Raw genomic sequence first — 23188 nt, forward strand, 5'->3', positions numbered from 1 at the left:
AGTACGCAAAAGGCTCTACATTAGGAACCCATGTAAATTGTTGTTGTTAGCCGGTGGAATATCTCTGACGCACTTAGCGAAATGTTCTCTTAGCAACAGTAGCATTAGCTAATCAAAAACCGAAACCACAGCAACGTTAGTCTTAAAGTGCCTTGCAGTCAAAGGCTGCAAGGAAGGCAGTACATGTAGTGTTCAGTGTTTGATATGTTCAGTGTATTATATATTAACTTATGTCCGCATCTTGTATTCTTGGTTTGTCGTAATTTCTTTTGTTTTAGCTATAGTTTTATTTTTGCGGTCTCGAGCGGAACGTTAGCTTGCCGTTAGTTAGAAACAAGGTTTACAAAATAACCATACTGTATCATTAACCGAAAATCCCGAATGTTGATAAGGCGCCTGTTGTCGGTATGCAAAGTGCATGCGTGAACTACACTCAAAACAAAACAAAAAAGCCAACTGTAGTGCCATAAACTGGATTTTTTTAGGCCCACGGGATGGCTGCTGCAAGACCTGCTGCTGGATCGAGTACCTCAAAGGATCGCATGAAAGTCTTCAGTGACCTCAATCGAAACGACGAGGTGAGTGAGATGCCGGAGCAAGTGCAGCAACGAGAGGAGCACAGAAACTGGGTCGGTGTAAGGTCCTGGGGGGCTTGCTTTGGTAGAGTTTTACTGCATCTCGTTCATTTACTAAGGTGCATGATTAAACTCTGAGCAGATGAGGAGGGCAAGTTAAGATAACGTTACAGGTCTCAGGTATTTCTTGACATTGGTCACACGGGGTGGTAATTGTGATCAAAATAAAATTCAGACACTAATACCATCTGGTACAACATTCCTGGATTCCTAAAAAAAAAACTTAAAATCTGCAGCTTAAGTTGTATCGTCATAAGTTTTATTATGTAGAATTATTTTAACCGTTCATTGGAGTTAGGTCTTATGATATACCGCCATCGGTGTGTATGTGTGTGTGAATGGGTGAATGAGAGGCAACATTGTAAAGCGCCTTGGATAAAAGCGGTATATAAGCGGCCATTTACCAGGCTCTGTTGTGCACCTTAATTTTTTTTAAATATAAAATTAACTCAATCTAGTGTGTTGCCTTTTTACTTAAACTGCTTAAATGTATGTAGCACCGTTCAGTATCAAAAATTAGGCAGTGATTTGCTATTATTGCACGCGTACCGTTGCTGGACCCTAGGACGTTTTGTTTACTGATGCTCTGCATGTTAAGATACGCAGAATGGCAACGTCTGTCATGATTTTAATACTATTTTCAATGACCCCACAGGATTTGGAAAGAATCGCCGAAGCAAATGAACTTTTTGATGCTGTTCTGACTGGCTCTGTTAATCAGGACAAGAAAGTTACTACTAATGTGCGCCCTCCTAAGGAGACACCACTTAAAGAAGAGGCTCATTCATCAGCAGTGAAAACCGAAAAAGGGGCACATTCACTAAGGAGACTGTCTTTATATGTTGGAAATTTTTCATGGGTAACACTTACTCCTAATGTGGATTCAAATTTTAAAAGTATTTTAAAGTATTTTTGCTTTCATTTGAGTTTGTATATCCTCAAGAACTCCTCCTGTGAAAAACAAACTACTGTCACGCAGCTTAATATGTGTTTTTAGTCTTAGGTTTTATTAAACTCATAAGTAACCATCTACCTTCCTGCCCACCCCCCCCCCCCCTTTCTTAAACTGGCTATTTAATGCAGTGGACATCTGACAAGGATCTCATGAGCATGGCCCAAACGTTGGGTGTGAAGGACATCACAGACATCAAATTTGCTGAGAACAAAGCTAATGGCCAGTCAAGAGGGTGAGTGGTTGCAGATACAGTTTTTATAAAATATAAAGTGTTGTGTAATGTGTTGTATATTGGGTTGTTTTTTCTATTTTGAAATACAGCTTTGCAGAAGTGGTAGTAACCTCAGAGGAGTCATTAAAAATATTGTTGGAAAAAATACCCCAATGTGAACTCAATGGAGAAAGGATAGACTGCCGCTTTGCCACTCGCCAGAACCTTACGGTGTTTGAGGAAATAGCAAATAAACGTAAGAGCACTGTAATTATAAACAAGATGCAAATAATATACATTATATTGCAAAATCTCAGTATGGCTGTCATCTTTCATAACAATGTGTTCTGTACAGGTATACCCCTTCGTGTTAATTCCAAAGACTCTTCCAAGGACATGGATTCTTCAGAGAAGATTCCCTCATTATTGTCACAAGAGCCCAGCCCTCCCCCTATACCTCCACTTTTCCCAACACATCCCCCTCCTAACAGGTTCCACTCATTACCCAGTCCTTTTCTTGCTCAGCCACCTCTTCCTCTACCACATATGCACATGAACATCCCTCCACCCCTGCCACCACCATTGTTCCCTCCTCATCTGGTACATGTTCCTGGACAACCATCCACCAGTCTGCACGTTAATCCGGCATTTATCACCCCAGGACAGGATGGGCACAGCAGTAAAACTTACAGCCAACAAAAGTGAGAACACATACCTGTATATTTATAACTAGTGCAAAGAATATACTATAACATGTAAAAAGTAAGGTAAGATTAAACTTTGGGGGAAAAAGTTTGTTAAAAGTGGAGCATCAAAACAACAGGATACAGGGAGGAGTACTAAAGCAATGTTTGTAGCTATTTTGTAGTAATTTAGATTACAGCTCGCCACTTACAGGGTAAGTACAGTGAATTTACTGTGTACTTACTAGTAACAACGGTGTACCTCCATGGTACCTAGTTGTTGTTACTTGATCATCTGGAGCCTCTTACAATCTTCTTGTCTGTACTTACGCTGTAGGTATTTGTCTTATTCTCATCTTGTAACCCTGTTATTTCCCAAAGTTTGGTTATTGTTATCAAGTAACAACAAATATGTATCAAAGGTACTGTGGAGGTATAGCGTTGTTCTAAGTACACAGTAAGGCTGTAATCTAAAGTGTTACCATAATTTGTTGTGGTGGATAGATAATTCTGTCAGTTTTACAACAATCTGTCCATTTTTCAGACACACACCTCAAAGTGCAGCTGGGGATTTTGAAGAACTAATGAACAGAAATAGAGCTGTTGCCAGCAGTGCCATCACCAAGGCTGTGTCTGGAGCAACAGCTGGTGAGTAAAGCAGAACAGATTCTGTAAAGTAGAAGAAGAACAAAATTAAAAATTCAAGTGGTGGTACATACCTTCGACTGATGGCCTTGTTCCTTACCTTTCTCACAATTACTTTGGAGAGGAATGAGATGTCCTAAAGTTTTGGCATTTTGTTACAGCTTAGATAATATAAAACTTAATACCTACTACAAATGCTGTTTTATTTTTTTATATATATATATATATATATATATATATATATATATATATATATATATATATATATATATATATATATATATATATATATATATATATATTTAATGTTTTTCCCTATAACAGACTCTGGCATTACTCACTGCCAGATGTGTTCATACAGTATGAGAAGTGTCATTTCATTAATCAACACTAACAACATAAAATTTGTAGCTGAGTATCTGATGCAAGACTTTCATAATTATTACTGCATGCCATTTACAGAACAATAATATAACACTGGATGGATAATATATTTAAGGTTAAACAAATTGGTTTTCAGTTTTCCAGCTATTGATTTCCGGTTTGTGCTGGAATACTCAAAGCTCAAACTATGAGCTTTGAAGTGCTACTTCACTCTATCTGATATCTGGATGTATCTAATGTTAATCCAGGAGACTTGCGGGTGGCCATGGAGACTCTGTTGACTGCCATTGCCATCATTAAGCAGTCCAGAGTGTATGGAGATGAACGCTGCCAGGCTCTGGTCACCTCACTCAAAGACTGTCTAGTCTCTATCCAGGGCAACTATGGCTACAGGTCTGTATAATAATGCTCCAGGACTCTCAGACATGATGCATTTCATGCGTAAAAACACAAAGACACCTGTCTTTGCAGAAGCAGTAGCAGTCGTTTTGGGGACAAAGATAGAGACCGTGACAAGGCTCGTGACAGAGAGCGAGAGCGCGATAGAGATCGTGACAGAGAAGATTCTTCTGGTTGGGAAAGTGCAGGAATGTCTCGAAGACATAGAGAGCGTTCCAGGAGTGGAGAGAGGGACAAGGAACGCTCCCGGGAACGGGAAAGGCACAGAGATCACAGAGACAGATACCGTTAGTGTGGTAAGTTTTTCTGCAATTTATTATAAATTCTTCATCCATCAGACCATTTCATTATTTGCTTTTTTCCTTTTTAATTATTGCAGTAACATAACTTGCTAAGTTGCATTCTGACAACTTTGTGAAAGTTTCAAGTCAAATTGTTATGTAAGCAAACGTGCTCTCACACGTTCTCATCAGTAAATCATGGCTATAACAGGGCAATGAATGGTACTCTAATACATTTTACATAAGCTTGATCAGTTGTATCCAAAACATTGGGCAGACCAAAAGTCACAACACCATTGGAAGATCAGTTCATTGACCTTTGTACACTGAGAGATCAAAAAGCTAATCAGAGAGTCAAACAACAGTCTTATGTGAAAAAGTATGTCAAAGAAAAGTTGTCTGGTAGCAGTCTCAGAGACTTCTCTGAACCACATCTCAGGAACGAGGCTTTAGTAGTTAAAAAATTACATTTAATCTTATTTACAACACCCACACAGATATTAAATTGACAATGAATTGTCTCTACTCATAGGGAATCTGTGTCAAATTTCATTTTAAATAGGGACCTGGATGGTCTTTGCTGTAGACCTTTGTTGCTGTCCTAATAAGTGTCGGCCATAACATTTTATTTTGGTCGGTCATGTGCAGTTGCAGATGCTTCAGACTACGCTAAAAAGTTTTGGTTTGAATACATTTATCTTTGAAAAATGTTGTGTAATATGATGCACATTTTTGTGGGGGTGTTTGGGTGTCAGAAACATCTTCATGCAGTATCCATTTCTAGCCAAATGTCAGCTTCAGTCTGAGTTGTTTATGCATGTGATTTTAATTTCCATTAAAACCTCGTGTGTTTCTCTCTGTGTGGACTTATGTGGCTTGAGTGGAGAGTGCTAGGATTTAAGGTGTATTAGAAAAACTAGTGAAAGACCTACAGGCACTTGGTTCTTAATGCTCTTTCACTGCACACAAAACCTTTTAAACAGATTGTCATTCATGAAGTCAAGGTCAGTAAAGATCTTTAAAAGTCTGCAGCCCATTATGTCACCAGACTTACTGTATCAGCATGTTTTATTCTTTATTTCATTATATACAAGTACACCTATCTTGGCTATAATGATGTGACACTTCTCTATAGTGAGGTGGTGCATATGCACAACTTTAACAGTGATAAGACCACCCCCCAAATTATTCCTTGTAATTTATAGTAACGGCAAATGGCATTCAATGCCAGGACAAACCGCCATTAAATAGTAATGTAGGATTAAGGAAAAATAATGCACTGTGTAAATGTTGCTTATTTAAATTTATTGTTTTTTTTCCCCAGACTGTTCTTGTCTGTTAAATGTTTCAAGCGGACCGAAGACAGGACTTTATTTCTGCACCAAGTTGTATAAAACTCTGGAGAAAAGGTGAGATTGAAGATCTCCACAAGCCTAAATTGTACTTTCTTGTTCTCCAGTCATATGTACTTACTGGGACTTTTACCTGTTTTAGGAAAGAGTATTGTGGTTGCATGCGCAGGAAAACCTCCTTAATAACTTATGTAATAGTGTAACATTCATCACTTTCTTTTATATTAAACCTGCATATTAAAACCCATTCTCTGAAAATGTGGTCCCAACGTGTGTTAATTTCTTCTGTGATTAAGGCCAAATGTGCTCACCGAGGTCTATAAATTTCATTTTATAATTACCTATACCTTATAACAGTGAAACAATGACTATAATGTATACATTTTCTAATTACTGTATTGCAGAAGTGATGCACTGTTGCGAAGGATTTAGTTAACCACATTTTTCAGACATCTGATCTTTTAAAAGTGTCGAATGAGTACAAAGCAATGGTTTCCACCTTACAATCCAAGTAAAGTCTAGTAAATAAGTTCGGTATTACAAGTGTCACTGTCATTTAATAGCTTTATTTAGAAAAGAAATACATAATATGTTCACAAATTATTGTTCCACAGGTCTTCGCTATGGATTCCATTTGTTGTCACACATCAATATAGCATAAGGGCCACAGCCCCAGTAAGTCCATGCAGTTCTTGAAGGCAGCCAGATACATTACTTCTCTAGTGGAGCATAATTCAACAATTTCTCAATAAGATCCACGTGAGAAAGGAGCATCCTCCGACAACAGTATCTCTTCAGACCCAGGGCATCAAGGGCATCACTTAAAGCAGAGGAGGTAATGTCAGTCCTAATGCATGATATACAGATTCTCAAACGACTAAATCAAAAACATTGATATCACTGCTGTCAGTGGCGTAAATGGCTCCAAGTAACTGCTACTATTCATTCCATCCTTACATTCTAGGTCTGATGCTAGACAACTCAAATCCTAACATAAATTTGGCATACCATAACTGGATATGTTAAAAGGTTTTTATGAGCAGTGTCCTACTTCACTGCTTCCATGCAACTCTTCGTGCACAGCTGCTACGTATAAAGATGCAAACTGCTACCCCCCACTCTTAAATCCTATTTTCTTTTTAAGTTAAATATTGCTAGTAGCCAAGGCTACCTACTAGCTTGAGGTAACGCAAGCCAGTAAATATAACTCTTACCCTTCAGTGTACTCAGCTTGAAGCAGACCGAGGTATGCCTCCCACTTGTTACCCACGATCTTGCCGCACGTGAAGCACCGGATAGGGATGATCATTTTAAGACACCTTGGAGCAGAAGTACATCACTTGTTATGAGTGTAAATTGTAAAGCTAACCCTACGTAGCATCAATTGACTGGGTAATGGTGACAATATCCTTCAAGTTATGCAAGTAGCAAGCGTTAACGCTACGTTAGGATTTGAGTTAACGTTTATATTGTTGGGTCGTGATGCAGCTCACGGCGTACGTGGTTAACTCCATGGCAATTTCATACATCTTGTTTCTTATAAAAGTGTAGTTAGATAATCCGCAAAAAACACAGGTAATATTACGTGGTAACGTATAGCTATGTTTAGTGGTAATGCGAACTTCACTTACCTCTCCTGGTATAAATTAACGTTAGCCACGCGATTAGCGTTAGCACAATAGCTAAACGTAACTGGGTTAACGTTAGCCGCTAGTTACATGTTACCACGAGTTGCCATGTGAGTTTTACATCTGTATGAACACAAAAAGAATAGTATCCGTATTTACTTACCGTCACGAATTTAGTTCGCCTAAAGCTATAGTGTGTTTCTTTGTTTTTGTTTTAAGGGAGACTTGCTGGGAGACAGCCCGCAGCTTGCTCGCTCTCTGCTTCCGCTTTAACAACAGGTTTCCGGTCAAATCTTCCAAATTAAAAGCATCGTTTTGTTTAATGGATGCTCTATGCTCTCACGGAAAGAATATAAGAATAATTTTTCAATATAACAAAATACCTTATAATAAGCCATTCTGCCGTTCTGTGCACTGTTTTTTCTATCTCGGGCTGAATAGAGCTCTTGACTCCTGGGTTTTGTTGCATCTGTTATCTTTACTCTTTTAGTGACTTAAATTAACTCTCTTCCGAGTTGGCACAGTTTAGAACTCGACAGAGGTCTAATCAGCCATGAATAAAATCAAGAAATGTAATGAAGACGCACTTTTGTTTACAGGTAGGGCACAGTAGAGCAGAATGATTTTTTCTTTTTTTTTAGGGGCCAGTTATTGATAATTGACATTAAATCAACTATCTGAAAATAAATGTTGACTCTTTTTTTTTTTGCAAAATATTATCAGCAATGATCCAGAAAGTGTAGTTATTAGAGAGTGATGTATTCACTTAATGTGAGCATATATATTGTTGTCAAAGACAGAATTCCCGATTTTACACCAGCATTTGATCTTAAGTGTATAAATATACTCAAAGGTGAAACTTAAAGATTTCATTTGACATTTTTTGAGTAATTACTGATTTTAACCTAAGATGTTTTTCTTTTTCCTTTTCAACATTTTAGATTTGAGAATTTATTGAGGAAAGTCTTTAACTCAAGTTTTAAATATAAAAAAAAAATATTAAATGTAATTGGTAGATTGTCATCTAACAGTGGCAATATGGCAAAAAGAAACAAAAAGTATTCAACATAAATTAGAGAAATTCAATACAATTTTTAGATTTAGTATAGCACACCTACTGTATATTCATTAAACGTAATGGAAGCTACTCTATGATGATAACATGTAAAAAGTACATCAACATTGTCAGGCTCTGCATAATAGTTTGTCAAATGCAAATGAAATGTTTAACTGAAAGACTATTTCTTGTTTTAGTTCATTAGTTCATAGAGCTGAAGTTATATCTGTAAATAAGATGTCAGATTTTCAATAACTTACTGCAATTCTTAACAAAGAAATACTCATATGGGCTGGTTCACTGCCTTTAATAAAGGTTGGATGATAACCTCTTTCTTTTTTACACTTTGTTTTGGAGTTTGGGATCAGAGGGGAGTGTGCATAAGGAAAATATGTTAGATATATATAAAAAATATATCATAACCATCATATTTAGCATTGCAGTTACCATTGAAAAGCATAATTACCATCATGAACATCTTCAACATCACCTTCATTGCCATCACTACCATCAAACATCATAATCCCCAACTATATTATTACATAACCATTCAAGTAATTTAACTCGCTACAGCACGTGCTAAATGAGGAATCCTACCTGAATTATTGCATTTATACGCAGTTGAATTTATGAAAATAGGATTTTTTTTTAGGTACACTGTATTGTACAATGTATGGTGATTTTTTTTTTTTTTTGGTGTTGGCATATTATATTTTGGTTGTGTTTGGGGTGTTGACTGTGATGAACGTGACATGTTCCTACAATATTCTTGTTCAGTAATGTGGTGTACAATTTTACCTTACAACTAAAATGATGTAGGTAGTGTATGTCAGAACTGTGATTCTAGGGACATGAGATTTACATGTGATTAGACAATATTGTGTACAGCTGTACAGGTGAAAGTACGCAGCAACAAAATTGTGACTGCATGACTTTTTCTTTCCCTTTTGAGTAAACTATACAAAAGTAGTTCACCTACACCACACTGTCTTTGCGTTAGGAACCTAGGATACCATCATTACATTATAGTTGTACTTTGTTATTAATGAGGCTTTGTAAGCACTTTTTTTTTCTAAAGCCACATACAGTAAGAGGAGCACATTGAAGACATAAACAACTCCCATGTTTTGGCAGCAGGCTTTGAACCTGATACTGCAACACTAATGGCTGCTACAGCTAAGTATCTACTGTTGTGTAAGACATGAAAGGTTATTGACTTGTGACATTAGTTGACAGTAAAATCAAACTTGTTATTCTACAGCAAGAAGTGATTTACTATTCCTCTCTTCATCATATTGTACAAGTTTCACCTCCAATAATCTTGCATCCAATTTCTAATTCATTGCATTTTTTTCTGTCCCTGAAACAGCTGCTTGTTTTTTTTTAAATGCACTGTTCCATTTTATATTTGACATTTTTGGATATCCAGGAATGCTCTCTCTCTCTCTCTCTCTCTCTCTCTCTCTCTCTCTCTTTCTCTCTCTCTCTCTCTCTCTCCCAGTGTACTCTCTGATGAAAGAGAAGCACTATCCCTTCAATCAGGCATTGCTTAAGCCAGAAAATATGAAATGCATCATAATGCATATTTCCATTGTTCTCTTTATCTTATTTATCTCTTCTTTTTTTTCGTCCTTTCGGCTTATCCCATCTATTATCTCTTATTTAAAAGTAAAACACAACCTAGAACAACCCTGATAGCCAGTATTAACATCCATCATTTTTAACATTAAAAATAGGACTTTTATGATATTTTAGCAAACTGAACCAAGCTCGTTTTCAGTGGAAGAATGTACAAATATTGCAAAACCATGTCAATATTTGTGCAATCTGGATTAAAAAGCAGATCAATAAGACACAATTAGAGAGTTTAGGCTTTTAAATTCAGTACTATAGTGTGGTTTTCTTCTTAAAAAATACATGACAAATAAGAGATAGAATTGAAGCAACTTCATGCATATACAGTACTATGTGTAATTATGCTTCATGTACAGCTTAGATCAAATTTTTAATTGTTCAATTCACTAGTGAGTGAAAGCAGAAAACAAAAAGAAACATGAGCTGCACAGTGGCTCCCTAGCTCCCATTGTTACTACAACAATCTGTGAACCAATCAGTAATAATACGCTAACTCATCACCCAATAAATACCTTGACTTGAGATAATGATTTGGTTTTAATTTCTCCTTGCCAGTAGCAACACTCCCAGCAAGATGGCTCCTGCAGCAATAACAGCACCACCAATGAGAAAAGGTTTCAGGTGTTCCAGAGAGTCTGTGCTGGAGGTTGCAGCCTCGTCACTTGCCGCTGTTCCTTCAGCTTCAGCTGCCGCATCCTGCGGTGGAGGATGCTCAGGTTCAGGAGTTGCAGGAGCAGGGTTGGCCTTGCGTGGGGGTGCGGACTCCTTTTTCTCTGATTTAGATGCTGCCTTGGGTGCCGAAGCCCCAGACTTGCCTTTGGCTTCCATTGACACGGACAGAGGTGTGGTCTGGTCAGGAGGAGTCTTTATAGGGTCAGCTCTGTGCTGCTTCAATGAGGAAAAACAGCAAACAGACAGAGACTGATTATCCCTCTAAATTAGGCCCAGGCATCATGTTATCTGCTCTGTAGAGTGTAAAGACTGACATATGAAAGAGTCACTGTACAGCAGTGAGGCCTTAAATGTGACCTTGGAAAAAGACGACATTATTGTGAAGACTTTGATGCTCAAAGGGACAGAGAATTGTTTATTTTGGTCCCAGCTGCTGTGACATAATCCTACAGTGAAGACATAATGTTACAGTATTTTCCTGTGTAAAGCTTTATCATGGGAAAATCTGCTAGTTTTGTAATGGAGGCAGGGAAAATGGCACTGTCGCTGAAGAGCTTATTCAGCAAAGGACTCGATCTTTATTTCTTTGAGCCCTACAAGATCCTAATCCAGATGCAGTATAACATAAAGATTTAATCTCTTCCTCTCGCTAGCTCTGTGTTCTCTCACTGTAACACTGCATGAGTCATATGTGCTATAAATGGAGGACAAGATGGAGGAGAGAAATAAGGACCACAGTGACTGCAATAAAAGGAATCAATAAAAATACACATGGAGAAGTGTAAATACTGTTGAAACTGAATTAACACATCATAGGAGCTTGCACACAGAGTTTAGGCTGGACTTACTTTACAAAAATGCTTTGTATTAAATTCTGCATTGATGTGATGAGAGTAAATAGTGGCATTACATACCTGTCTAGCAGCTATGTAGAGAATACAAGAAAAGCAGATGGTGAAACCGCAGTAGTCTCTGAAGTCAGATTCTCCTGAATATAATGAGACAAATCAAGAGATGGAGGACACTGAAAGCAGGAGGGAGGAGAAGGAGAGGAGGAGAGACTGGGATGTACCATCTGCTTCTCAAAATGGGGGCTGTCTATCTTTTATATACACACTGGCTTTTAGAGTCTGTAAAAAACGGTTTTAATGGCTCTAATAATGGGTTATTTCAGTGAGGAAAATGCATTTTCAGTTATCTCTACAGTCATCAAGTATAACATGTTACACATAGGATCCTGTTAATATGAATATGTCTTCCCATTTCTGAAGCTAAACTCAGGATTATTTTATCTATATCATTATTTTGGCTCTGTTCTCAAGCACATTTGATTTCAAACTAAACAATTAGGGAACGTACAATCCCTTACATTTTGGTGTCTTTGAGTGTGCTTATGTCCATATTGTTTATCGTCTATACAAGAAACATACCCTTTTTAGGATATAGATTGCTACATGTGCAAAAGGTGAATGGCTGAACTAAAGATCATGTGTTAATTTATGCATTAAAACACCATCCTAATCAAATCTTAAAGCCTTTATGTGATTTCAAAGCACATGATGAAATAGGCCTAGACAGGCACAGCTAAAACAATGTGTTATTATAAACACATATATCGAGTACTACAGTATTCCATTTGCAGATGTAATTATTATAATTACTAGCTAATTATCACAGTCTATTGTCATGATTTATGATTACAAAGTCTTTAATGTATAGGGTAAGGTGGGTACGGTCTCAACAGTACTCACCTCAACTAGACTAATTCCTCAATCAAAAAATGTGTTAGAACCACAAAACTAATTTTGTTCATGTAAATTTAGTCCTCTTTTTAGGACAACATCTAAATCTAAAGTTTCCTTCTTTTTAAATAGCATAGCCACAATAAGTCAAGGTTGTTTTCTTAAAAATATTATAGCATAATATTATATATTTTATAACAGGTGGTGAGTATGGTGATCGTTGCATCAACATGTCATTAGGGTGCGCCCTCTCTATGCACGAGAAAAACTTCTAAATATGTTTCATTAGTAAAATAGATTGTTTTTATGACAGTTTAAACATACAGCTTAATATCATTACTATTTGAATCTATTTCAGTTGGATTTTGCAACTGTGCAGTATGGGATCAGATGCAACATCTGACTGCTTCTGTTCAAATGCAAATTGACAGTTTTCATATGTACAAAGATGTGGGTAATCAGCTAAAAGATACAACTTTATTAAAAAAAATGCTTGGGTCTAATATAGTCTGAGTAATGTAAAAGAAATGTGTTGCAGTCCTCACTTTGCCAACATTTCCTCTGTCTCCTTATCTCTCTATCAATTTACTAATTTCCAAACCTTTTTCTGTGTATGCGGGACCTCACCTACGATGCACTAAACAAATGCCCTCAGAGGGTCACTGCACAATGAAACTGCGGCATATAATAAAACAAAGGAGCAATGACGTGGCGTGGACTGAAGCGTCGTCATGATAACCGGTGACGTAAAGACTTAACCGTTGGGGTCTAGTTATTAACTAAGTGCAAAGTCCCCAAATTTCTAAATAGAAAAATAAATATAGTAATAGTAATTTTAAGTAACGCTATTTACTTTGTTTGATTAGAAAACCCAAACGTCCATTAAAAGGCTACGGGATGGAATTTAATTAGACTTTTAACGCTCCTCCCATTCAGAAGTCTCCCTTTCTGTAAAAAGGACAAACTTTACCTGAATAAATAGCATTTTTCAGAAGTAACATAAACGTCAAACTGTTTGGGAATTTATTCCAGCAACAATATTTATCTAATATCGTAATATAAACTGTCATCTGATAAACAAATATTAGAAACGTATGCAGCAGCAAAGACAAATCTCCCATTCAGGATGTAGCATCTACGTGTACGGTGACCTACGCCCAGTATACGTCGACACAAAGACGACAGACGTATGTCAAGATAGTTATCGGCAAAGCCAGGAATACCGTGGTTGATGTGGAAAACACAGGCGGAGTTAGTGAGAAATGAAGTCGAAAATGAAACATTTAAGTACCACTACCCGTTTATGTAAAATTAGTACCATCTCTTGGTGAGTCAAGTTATTGTAATGTTTAGTGTGACGCAAATGTAATTAAACAGCAATGAGGAACTGTATAGGACACAACCAAATGTTTTGGCAATAAAAGAAAAGTAAGGTATAATACCATAAAATCCAGTTACCCACTTGGATATGAGTTATTTAAATTCTTTGAAAGTTGGGGACAAAATGTTTCTAAAAATTCCCATTGATCTTTCACACAGTCCTGGCTTTTCCAGCGTCCCTGTTTTGTCACCGTGGTAACGTACGTTTCTTGGGTCAATACTAACCGGCGCGTGCGCCGTGGTTAACTGCACATCATCAGCTCCCCAAACTAAAAGATAATTAACTAAAATAGTGTGAAATCCCCGGTATTTTAGGGTGACCGCAAAAGGTGAGCGACCCCTTGTCGAAGCACAAGGCTCTCTGTGAACCAGTTGCTGATTCGTTGATATTCACGATCCAGCAGTGGCGCCCTTCCAATCCAGGATCTCCTCAGGGCATCTGCAGTCTACCGTCTTTTCAAAACGGGGTGTGCGTAAACAAAACGGCATACGGGATTTGCGTAGCTAAAGAACCAAACATAGAAGGAGAATAGCTCACTCGTACGTATTTTTTTTCTTTGAGAGAAATGTCCGAGGGGATGGGCCAGATCCTCGGGTAACGCTACCCCTGTCTCGCTAATATCCGTGCCGGGATTCGGGAGTTGTCCGGCTGAAGACACACACAAGCTAGTGACTACGCGAGACTCGAGGCGCTCGTCTTGTTTGGTGAAAGCCAGGGGAATGTTATCATCTGTGGCCAAAAAGAATCACGCCGAGCTCCGACGGAGGACCCACAGTCAGTGAACTGCCACGGACGACGACGTGTTGCAGTGAAGCCAACGTCCAGCGGCGTGAAAGCCAGCGGGATATTAATCAGCGTTACGCTCTTTGATGGCATGTGTCAGGTTTGGCTGACAGCCCGCAGATAAGCGGGGAAGCTCCGGTTCTTTGATGTTTCTGGGTCCATTCTGCCTGTTGTAATGGCGTGTGTAACATTTCGGTGATTTTAATTCTACCGACATTTATGAATTCCTCCCTCCCTGCTCTCAGCTGGTGTTGGGGAGAGCGAAGCTGAGGCGGGTCAGCAGTCGGAAGGATATGGGAGAGCGAGCGGAACCGATGCAGTGGGTCTTGGCAAGGCACCGTCAAAATACAGGTGAGCAGCAGCTACGGGATGACGAGATTCCCTAACGTGACCGGTAAAAATGCCTTTACATATGCACATGCAGGGCAGCCAGTCCGCTCCGGACAGTAACACCCGGCTTTTAAGTCCATGCCTTAGTCCTGGTTTGAGACATATCTCTAAGGCCACATCTCCCTGGTATGTAAGGCCCGCAGGATACCACTTTAAGCAGCTGTCCTGATTAATGGGATTAGACACTACACTGTGGCTGCTGCTGATCATCTTGTTATCACACATCGGGATGCTGTTGCACACAAACACTCGGGGCTGCGCTTAGCCATGGCTTCAGTGTTTTATGTTTATAAATCCCAAACTTAAGTAAAATTACATACCCCAACACCAAAGTTGGTGTTGGCTTGTTTTTCTTATTTAATAACTGAGATCACTCAACTGGTTTTTCAGTGTAAATGTGAGACTAACCAAACCCATTCATACATCATTTAAATCCCATGCATGTGTTTGGACAGTAGATGACATTGTTCCTTTTTATAATAAAACGACCAGGGTACAGACGCAGGAAGGGGGGGTGTCACACCTGTTTATCATCGACACTGACAATATTTCAGGGAGAATCTGGGCCCTCCTTTTCTCACAGTGTCCAGCTGCTGAGTGCAAATGTCTTTATTTGCAATGTTTCATAAATTACATGTTAGTTGATGAGTGCTGTGCTGAGTGCATTGTTTCAGTGAGTATAGCAAGAATCTTCTAAGGGTTTGCAAAGTAATGATATTCCAGTCTAAGACAGATATGTTTTGTGAGTTCAGGTAAGAAAATTAGGACAATTTGGAAAGTGTTACCCATCACCTTTTTACCAACTATCACCACAGTGCAGAATGCACAATTTCAAATTAATTAAGCTATAAACGGTATTTTTTTCAAGTCTAAACTTGCCCTGTCATCATATAGCCTACAGGTGCAACCTAGTGTCTCCTGGGAGTCCTAGAAGATATGTTTGTTACTGCAGATGCTGTGAAGGCACAGGAATGGTCATTTTCTCAATTGTTGATTTTATAAGGAACAAAGAAACCATTAAGGGTGCTACGTAAATTATATTTATTGATTGATTGATTTAAAGTTAATAGTCTGTATAAATCAGGGAGAGTTAGAATTTGAATATAAATAAGTGTGCAAAACAATGTGTAAAACACTGATTGTAATGCAGTGCCTATGAAAAACATTTTGAAAACTACTCAGCTTGGAATTGACCATAACAAGACTATGGCCAAAGATCAAGGTGATCTGCAGTCACTCCTTTAAGGGAAGCCTTGTCCCATGAGAGTGCATGAGTGCAGCTGCCAAGCATTTTTCAATATTTATTTTCCTTTTTGTTTTGTGGAGTCCCTCTTCTGTTAATATTCAATGGCTTTTGTGGAATTTTCTTTATTATTCTTGCATCCCCACCCATTTGTCCTCTGCCTACAATTTCCTATGTTGTTTGTATGAAGCCGAAGTGATGATAAAGTTCATTTTGTTTGTCTGTGTGCAGAAAAGCTTCATAATATGGAATCATCAAGAATTGTTGAATGATTTTTTTCTGAAATGTATTGACATAGCTTATTCTCAAAGCAGAAGCATACATATCTTAGCAACAGAATTTTGACAAAAATGAGGAGCGGCTCTGTGTAGCCTGTATGTTCAGGTGTCAGACATGATGTACATGAGAGATAACAAGGTGATTAACATTTTTAAGTTTGCAGTTGGTAATAATCTTCTGCATACCTAGTATCCAGTGCATGTGCAACAAGACATTGATATATAGGACCATTTGCACATTATTTATTGCTCTTTTTAATAGTGCATCATGAAGTAAGTGATTCAAATAAGCAACGAGTAAAAGGGCTTCACTCTTTGGTAAATCCATGGGAAAGTATTGGAGATTTTGCAGGTGTGTTTCTCTTCATTAGTCTTGCATGTATTACAAAAATCTATAAGCTGCAGAACTGAAATCATGTGATTCTGCAGCAAAGCCATTAATAGAAGTGTTTGGAAAAATATCACTTTAAAGTACCACAATAAAAACAACACGTTGCCAAAAACCCATGGCTGCTGTAGTGTGTTGCACAGGCGAAACTAGTTATTTTCAGAATCTGACCGGTTACAATGACACGCAGATCTGTACATGTTTTGTGGCAGCAAGCCACAGACAGGTTGGCCAAGCACATATGTTGCATCCCTAACACAAAAATAACCATTCATGTACACACTAACACACGCATGCAATCTGCGGTGCACATACTATCACATCAACCGAAAGAAGAGAAAATGGAGTGGGAAGAGGTGAAAGGGATTGAGTGGGTGGCAGTGGGAGAAAAAGATGGAGAAAGAGGCAGAGGGAGAGTAGGAGTGAGTGGCACATGGCTTTCAGTCTAAAAAAAGATGAGCAACACGAACCCAAAACTAGAATCTGGATTAGCTAGATAAGGAAGAGGATGGGGACAAGGGAAGGCTAGAGGAGAAAATGTAGGTTTCCTCTGCACCGAAAATGGTGCAGATGCACATGCTCTGTTTCCTGCTTATAAATGTCCTCTAAAATATGAACGCTGAATGAGTGTGTGGGTAGAAGGAGAATAAGGAGAGAGGATGGGAAGGCAGAAGATGAGAAAGAAGTAGAGAGGGTGAGATAGAGATAGGACAGAATACTTCTGTAGGGTGGCAGAATTGGGAGAAATTTAATTCTTAGAGAGGGCGCGAGCTGAGCCAGGGATGTGACATGCTGGAGAGAATCTTGATCTGAGCAGAGTGTAACACTGACCCAGGCAGAAAAAGAGAGAGACTGAAGCAGATGGATATACGACAGAGAGCATGGGAGAAGGAAAGATTTGGGACTATGCTGCCGTCGTGCTATCATGCCAACCCAGTTTAACCTCAGCATTTTCTAGAGACATTCTCAGTAGTCTGTCTGTGTAGGATTATATCCAAGAGTCATTACTAGATCTCTTTACCCTGCCCTGCTGTCCCACTAAAAGCAAATATTTGTCCATTCTTGTTGATTCGTAATCATGATGATACCAAAACAATCACAAGCTAGTGGACTGTATTAAACTGCACAGGTGGTCATAATGTTATACCTGATTGGTGTATGTAGAATAGAATCGCCTGCTACTAAAACCCATTTGCTAAATGGAAAAACAATACCCTAAATTTTTAAAGAAAGGTATACTAATATATTAAAGTAAAAGCTTGAATCTCTTAACTTTATGCAATGAAAATGTATTTACAGAAAAAGTAACTCCAAATTGCAAAAAGAGAAAAAGTTCAGATGGGTTCCTGACCACTGACGTTTTAAAGTGATCCTCTGTCAGATCCCCTGAGGGAACTAGCACAGCAGGCCTAACTCAACAATGGAAGGTCTGTTTGGTTTTCAGAACATAATTACATGTAAGTAACTGAGTTACAAAAATTTTGTTTTGAAACAATGATTTTAAAAGTCGACATAAAGTGTCCACTTACCCTATATTTTTACACTATTTGAATATGTGTGTATGTCCGTATTCACATTCCATAGTAGGTAAATACAGGATTTATTCAAATGCTTAAGTGAAAGCTGGAGTCTCCTTCGTGTTTTTTTTTTTTTTTGGGCACACCTTAGTTTACAGGGATTATCTCAAAGCTAGTGTATTTTCATCCTTAAATGCTTTGCATCTGCTTGCCAAATGAGGAGAAATTTCTGATGAAGTTCAGTAGTGGGTTTTTACAGCTTCTTACTTGACACCAATGATATATTGTATGAGCAAAGGAGAAATTCGAATCGCTGTTTCAGAATCTATGTCATAACATTTTGATCCAACATCATGATTGATGAGGGTTGAGGGTCATTGTGAATGATGGCTATCATCTGCTGAAACAGGAATCAGTAATGCTATTAGAAACAAATTATTTCTTAAAGCGTTCTTCAGCAGAACAGAGCGTCAGATTTATAATGGAAACTATGCCACTGAGGACTCTCTTAATAGCAAAACAGATACAATGTTTCTTGTTTGTTTAATTAGATGCAGCAAAAATAACAGACCATGGCTAAACTACTAAAGCTTCCCTGTTTCTAAGGCAATCGGGCATCCTGTTGTTTACTGTGAAGTGCATCATTGCAACCTGTTGTGCTTCTACCATCAGTTTGATGTGCACTGATCTGTTAAAAGCAGCAAAGCTTTTTTTATTAGTCTGTAGGCAAAGAGATCATAGTAAAATCCTACTTGCAAAACAGGTAAGGGCGTGAGAAAAGCCTCATGTTGCAGTAACATACAGTATTAATCACCCGTTAGACCTGGGAGCCGTTATGATAATGGTTTAATATTTCTCACCTGTTTGTTTTCAAACAGGTTTGGAAGATCTTCATCTGTGTGCCTGCTAGACAAAGTAAATGTTCTTCTTGAGCTTGGTTACATTGGCGATAAAGTTGTTACACAGTGAGAGAATGTGATAGAAAATAAAATGTGTGTAACTAACAGGCTGTGTGCCACAGCTTGGCTTGATGCTGCGGTTGCTGCAAGACCCACTGTGATGGAAATGGAAGGGAGGACTACTAAGGCACCTACTGCTAGTTAGTTTGCTACTGTGCATAATTTAGATTCAGTTCCTGAATGTGTGGCTACCTTGAGTGATGTATTTATTTATTTATTGACAGTGTTCTGTGTAATTTTGAAAGCAGTGATACCAGGTTTAAATGATAACTTTTTATCAGAAATTGTTGATATAAATGTTTGTACCAATCGATTGAAAAGCTAAATAGATTTAGCACAGCAACAATAAGGTCATTGTGGATCTGTATCAGAACATTTTAAAGCAGTAATTTGAAGTAAAAACATTTCAGATGAGGTGCCTGCACATAGTTTGTTTCAATACGTCCATGTCAAAGAAAAAGTCATAATGATGGGGGAGAGCCCTGTATTGTTGTTACATCGTTGTTGCGTCACGTGGCTACAGGCCTGGGCCTGGCACACACTAGCACACTGTGGAGCACAAAAGCATTGCTCACATGCAGGAATATGTCAGTCGTTTTACAAAACACATGTCATTTGGATTCAAATAGAGTCACTAGCTCAGGATGAGAGTCAAAAGTTGGAATGACTCATGTTGCATGCAGAAAGCTCTATCATAGTGGAGTCAGCGACAGGAGCTCAGGTTGGAGTTGTCTGTGCAGTAGATGTGCCCCAAAGGTCAGGTTTTAGACATTTAGGTGCTCCTTTGATCTCAGGTTTCAAATACAGTAAGGTCTTTGTTGTGTGCCAACTTCAAGTGCTCAAAATGAAAGTAATCATAGGTTAAGAATGTTTAAAATACAAATTTGGTTAAGATTCCACCTCAGTATGCTCTTCCCTCTAGTTCCACTATTTTTCGTTCCCCTCTACTCCCTACTCTGACTGTGCATTCGATTGTATTGAGAAAATCATGGACGATCTGATTGGAAATGTATGAGCAAGCTGTGCTTGTCAAAAAGAGCTGCTGTCTTCTGTTTGTGAATGAATCAGCATGTTGTCATTATTTACAACTAGCCTTGTATGTTAAAGTAATTCTTAATACTGTAAACAATTATTACTATTTTTTAGATTTGCATTATTTGGCAAAATTTGTGTTTATTGCCCGCAGCCCTTTTAGGTATACTTACACTGGTTGCCCCAGTTGTGAAAGTAAGGTCTTGTTTCAAACTGGAGCTGTTAAACCATTTTCACACTTACCTTTTGAACTGATGAACATATTCTTCTCGTAAACATTGTTCCGCTTTAATCAAAATCAACTGGCATTATTCTGAAAACTTTGCTGTATCTTGATGGTTGTCTTTGATGACTTGAAATTGCTAAAGCATTTCACTGTTGTGGAAGGCTAAATGCATTTGCTAATGTAGAAGCCAAACAGCACCACTAATAGGCCAACATCCCCTCAGTGATGGATGGGAAAGCCCTCGAGGAGGCAACTGCTATTAGTGACAATGTGGGATTGAGACTGTACTGATGGCTGGACTCTTCCATGAAATGAGGCAAGCAGAGCTGATCTCATCAGAGGTGAAAAGAACTAATCAGCTCTGCCCAATACCTTTGTGTATGTCATGAAATTATAGATTGATGATAGATTGCCTGCACTGAAGTTACTGGGGTGGTAAGGCAAGGTTGACTTTCATCAAGGGAACGTGAAATTCAGATCTGTTGTTGACAATGCATCTGTACTCATCCAAGTTATCGAGTTTGCATTTAGATAGTACACTGACAGCTAAAGACACATTTTCGTGAGGTGCTCACAGGCACATTGATTTCCCGAGAACCTTGGGAATGATCAGTTGCATATAGTATTGATTGGGCTCAAGTGTGGTTACTGTTGTTGCTTCATAGAGACCTGAAAAGTGAGAATAGAGCCCAAGTACAGATTTGATAAGTATATAGTTGTGTTAAAACTAATTTATTCAAATTAATTTACAAAGTTGTCACCATTTTTTTTAAGCAAAAATGCAAAACACTATGTGGCTTCAGGTTTTCAAATGTGAGGATTTACAGCTTTTATCTGTTGCATATTATTTTGTGCAGAAAATATCTTTGGACAAAACCAATTTAAAGACATCAGCTACAGTGCTGCACATTTCAATATATTTGAGAAATATTCATAAAAAGTGAGTTGCATTCCTAGTCCTTACCAAATTAAAGCAAACAACAAAATGCTATCAATAAAAAGTATACGAAAATAAAATAAGAACAAAAATGTCATGTCAGCTATTTATACATAATGTTCGAACCATTAAAATTTACCAAATATTTTTTTAGGGAGTTGTTTGTTACAGACGGGGTCAGAGCAACAGTTAAAAACAAGACAGTCTGCAGTATAACAAAAAAGCTTAAATTGGAGCCATAAATCATCTAATGCTTGCTATAATAGGTTTCAGATAAGCGGTTTAAAAATTGTGTGGATGCTTGGGGAAATGAGAGGAACTGGCTGTACCACACTTGTTACTTTTACCTAAACTAACTTCACTTAATAGATTTACCCTACAACAAGGTTGTACTATTACTTTCTAATCCATTTAAATTTAAAATCATGTCAGTGTTTTTTCCAATGTGGAGGTCTCTGCTGGGAGTTTCAACCATATTGTACCAGTTGGCCTAGAGGAGAGTACTGATAATATGTCCCTGGTGGTCTAGTGTCTTCTGCTTTTAAGAGATTTGCTGCTTGATTTCTCTGGCCTGATTGTTTTGGCCCTAATGAGACATGAGGGAAGTTCAGATATTCTCTTAATTCTTTTCCCCTCTTTCTTTCCTCCCTCCTTCCTTCCATTGTCCTCTTTAGTGTTCCTCCAACCCAGTTAGAGTTTTACAAGTAGCTGAAAGGTGAAAACAGTCACATGAATCCATTTGCATGCCCTTGTTTCTTTCACCCTGTTGCATTAACTTAAAGCAGAAATGTGGAAGAGCAAGAATAAATACTAACTGAAATATGTAGGTCAAGAGTTGTGTCAGGCTTTTTTTCCTTGAATATAAAGTGTGTTAGATCTATGAAGATGAAATGTATTTATTTTGTGCTAGACATATGCTCCAAGACTTAGTGGAGAGGTTTTTGTTTTGAAGCCTCCTGTGACCCAGACACATTGTAGAGCACTAGTAGCAGTCTAGGTGTGTTTGCTTCCAACAAAGAGGAGAATTTGATTAATTTTCATTTCATTACTAAGGTCTGGAGAATCTTAATTTAATGTGGAGGGTGGCAGAATGTAGCAGTGCACACTCGAACAGAGTGGATTGATTTTTGAAGACACATACTAGCATTAGCTTAAGTTTCATACTATAGCTTTTAAATTTTCAGTTATGGCTTATATGATTATTTGTTGCCTTTTCATCTTATTGCCTCCTTTTTATCAATATTCACAGTAAGTGCTCCAGTTCTGTACTTGGCTGTCAAAATGTTTTTGCAACTGATTTTACTGTGTTGTCATCTTTGGTTGTGCAAGAAATAAAATGTATTTCTTGTTGTGTTATTACATCTGATGGCTTCCACCATCTGAATGTGACAGCTGTTGTGTTGTAGCTTTTCAAATGCCATCAGCCCCTTTTTCATTCATTTCAAGGTTTGAAAATAGGGATACATGATATATTAGAAACATATTAATATAAAATCTAGCAGCAGCCTTACAGTTAATATTAGTTTCACAAAATGTGTTTACATTTTAATGTGTGTTTCATAGTGAGGGTCTGATCATGACCAGTTTTAGGAGGTGAACAGTTGGAATATTCCATTGTAGAAAAAGAGATGACCGGACCTCTTTGCTGTGTGAATGTAAATGTTCCAGCAGTCAAAGCGGGCATTTCACAGTCAGGTGTAGAGTGGACGTCTGCTTGATTAAGGGCACTGACAGAGCGAAACTAGTTCCAAAAGTCATATTTTCCTCTCAGTAGA

General features: G+C 38.1%; 3 protein-coding genes and 1 long non-coding RNA gene across 9 annotated transcripts in view; 2 read left to right on the forward strand and 2 right to left on the reverse strand.

Moving 5' to 3' along the window:
• Positions 1 to 6285, forward strand: LOC137123017 (cleavage and polyadenylation specificity factor subunit 7-like). Of its 4 annotated transcripts, none has more exons than XR_010913790.1 (10): positions 1 to 578; positions 1291 to 1494; positions 1719 to 1822; positions 1912 to 2057; positions 2157 to 2502; positions 3029 to 3132; positions 3762 to 3906; positions 3985 to 4208; positions 5518 to 5602; positions 6160 to 6285. XR_010913790.1 is itself a non-coding variant. In XM_067496361.1 (9 exons), the coding sequence occupies exons 1-8, from the start codon at positions 495 to 497 to the stop codon at positions 4202 to 4204; spliced, it is 1353 nt and encodes a 450-aa protein (XP_067352462.1). In that variant the 5' UTR covers positions 1 to 494; the 3' UTR covers positions 4205 to 4208; positions 5518 to 5785. The 4 variants fall into 4 exon arrangements, 2 of the variants coding, with proteins under 2 accessions (XP_067352462.1, XP_067352463.1); XR_010913791.1 differs by lacking the exon at positions 6160 to 6285 and adding an exon at positions 5688 to 5706; XM_067496361.1 differs by lacking the exon at positions 6160 to 6285 and having other exon boundaries at positions 5518 to 5785.
• polr2l (RNA polymerase II, I and III subunit L) lies at positions 6092 to 7460 on the reverse strand. The gene is made up of 3 exons (XM_067496365.1): positions 7337 to 7460; positions 6760 to 6864; positions 6092 to 6365 (listed from the first exon to the last, which is right to left on the reverse strand). Exons 2-3 carry the CDS (start codon positions 6852 to 6854, stop codon positions 6257 to 6259), a joined length of 204 nt encoding a protein of 67 aa, XP_067352466.1. The 5' UTR covers positions 6855 to 6864; positions 7337 to 7460; the 3' UTR covers positions 6092 to 6256.
• Positions 7461 to 8521: 1061 nt separating this feature from the next.
• On the reverse strand, positions 8522 to 13925 carry LOC137123022 (uncharacterized). The gene is made up of 2 exons (XR_010913792.1): positions 11452 to 13925; positions 8522 to 10753 (listed from the first exon to the last, which is right to left on the reverse strand). It is a non-coding gene; the product is annotated as an uncharacterized lncRNA (long non-coding RNA).
• Positions 13926 to 14111: 186 nt separating this feature from the next.
• Positions 14112 to 23188, forward strand: part of dagla (diacylglycerol lipase, alpha) — a 30981-nt gene continuing 21904 nt past the window's right edge. For all 3 annotated transcript variants that reach the window (XR_010913789.1, XM_067496353.1, XM_067496354.1), the window contains exon 1: positions 14112 to 14794. The gene's annotated coding sequence lies outside the window, so the exon portion shown is untranslated. The remainder of the gene's footprint in view (positions 14795 to 23188) is intronic.

This window comes from Channa argus, chromosome 2 (genome assembly GCF_033026475.1).
Source record: "Channa argus isolate prfri chromosome 2, Channa argus male v1.0, whole genome shotgun sequence".
Taxonomy (NCBI): Eukaryota; Metazoa; Chordata; class Actinopteri; order Anabantiformes; family Channidae; genus Channa; species Channa argus.

Bases quoted from the DNA above. Each gene is read 5' to 3' on its own strand.
- polr2l (XM_067496365.1), bottom strand. From the start codon at position 6,854: ATGATCATCCCTATCCGGTGCTTCACGTGCGGCAAGATCGTGGGTAAC. The intron at 6,366-6,759 runs GTAAGAGTTATA...CTCTGCTTTAAG, and splicing joins CAAGCTGAGTACACTGAAGG to TGATGCCCTTGATGCCCTGG.
- LOC137123017 (XM_067496361.1), top strand. From the start codon at position 495: ATGGCTGCTGCAAGACCTGCTGCTGGATCGAGTACCTCAAAGGATCGC. The intron at 1,823-1,911 runs GTGAGTGGTTGC...TTTGAAATACAG, and splicing joins GCTAATGGCCAGTCAAGAGG to CTTTGCAGAAGTGGTAGTAA. The intron at 2,503-3,028 runs GTGAGAACACAT...TCCATTTTTCAG, and splicing joins AAAACTTACAGCCAACAAAA to ACACACACCTCAAAGTGCAG.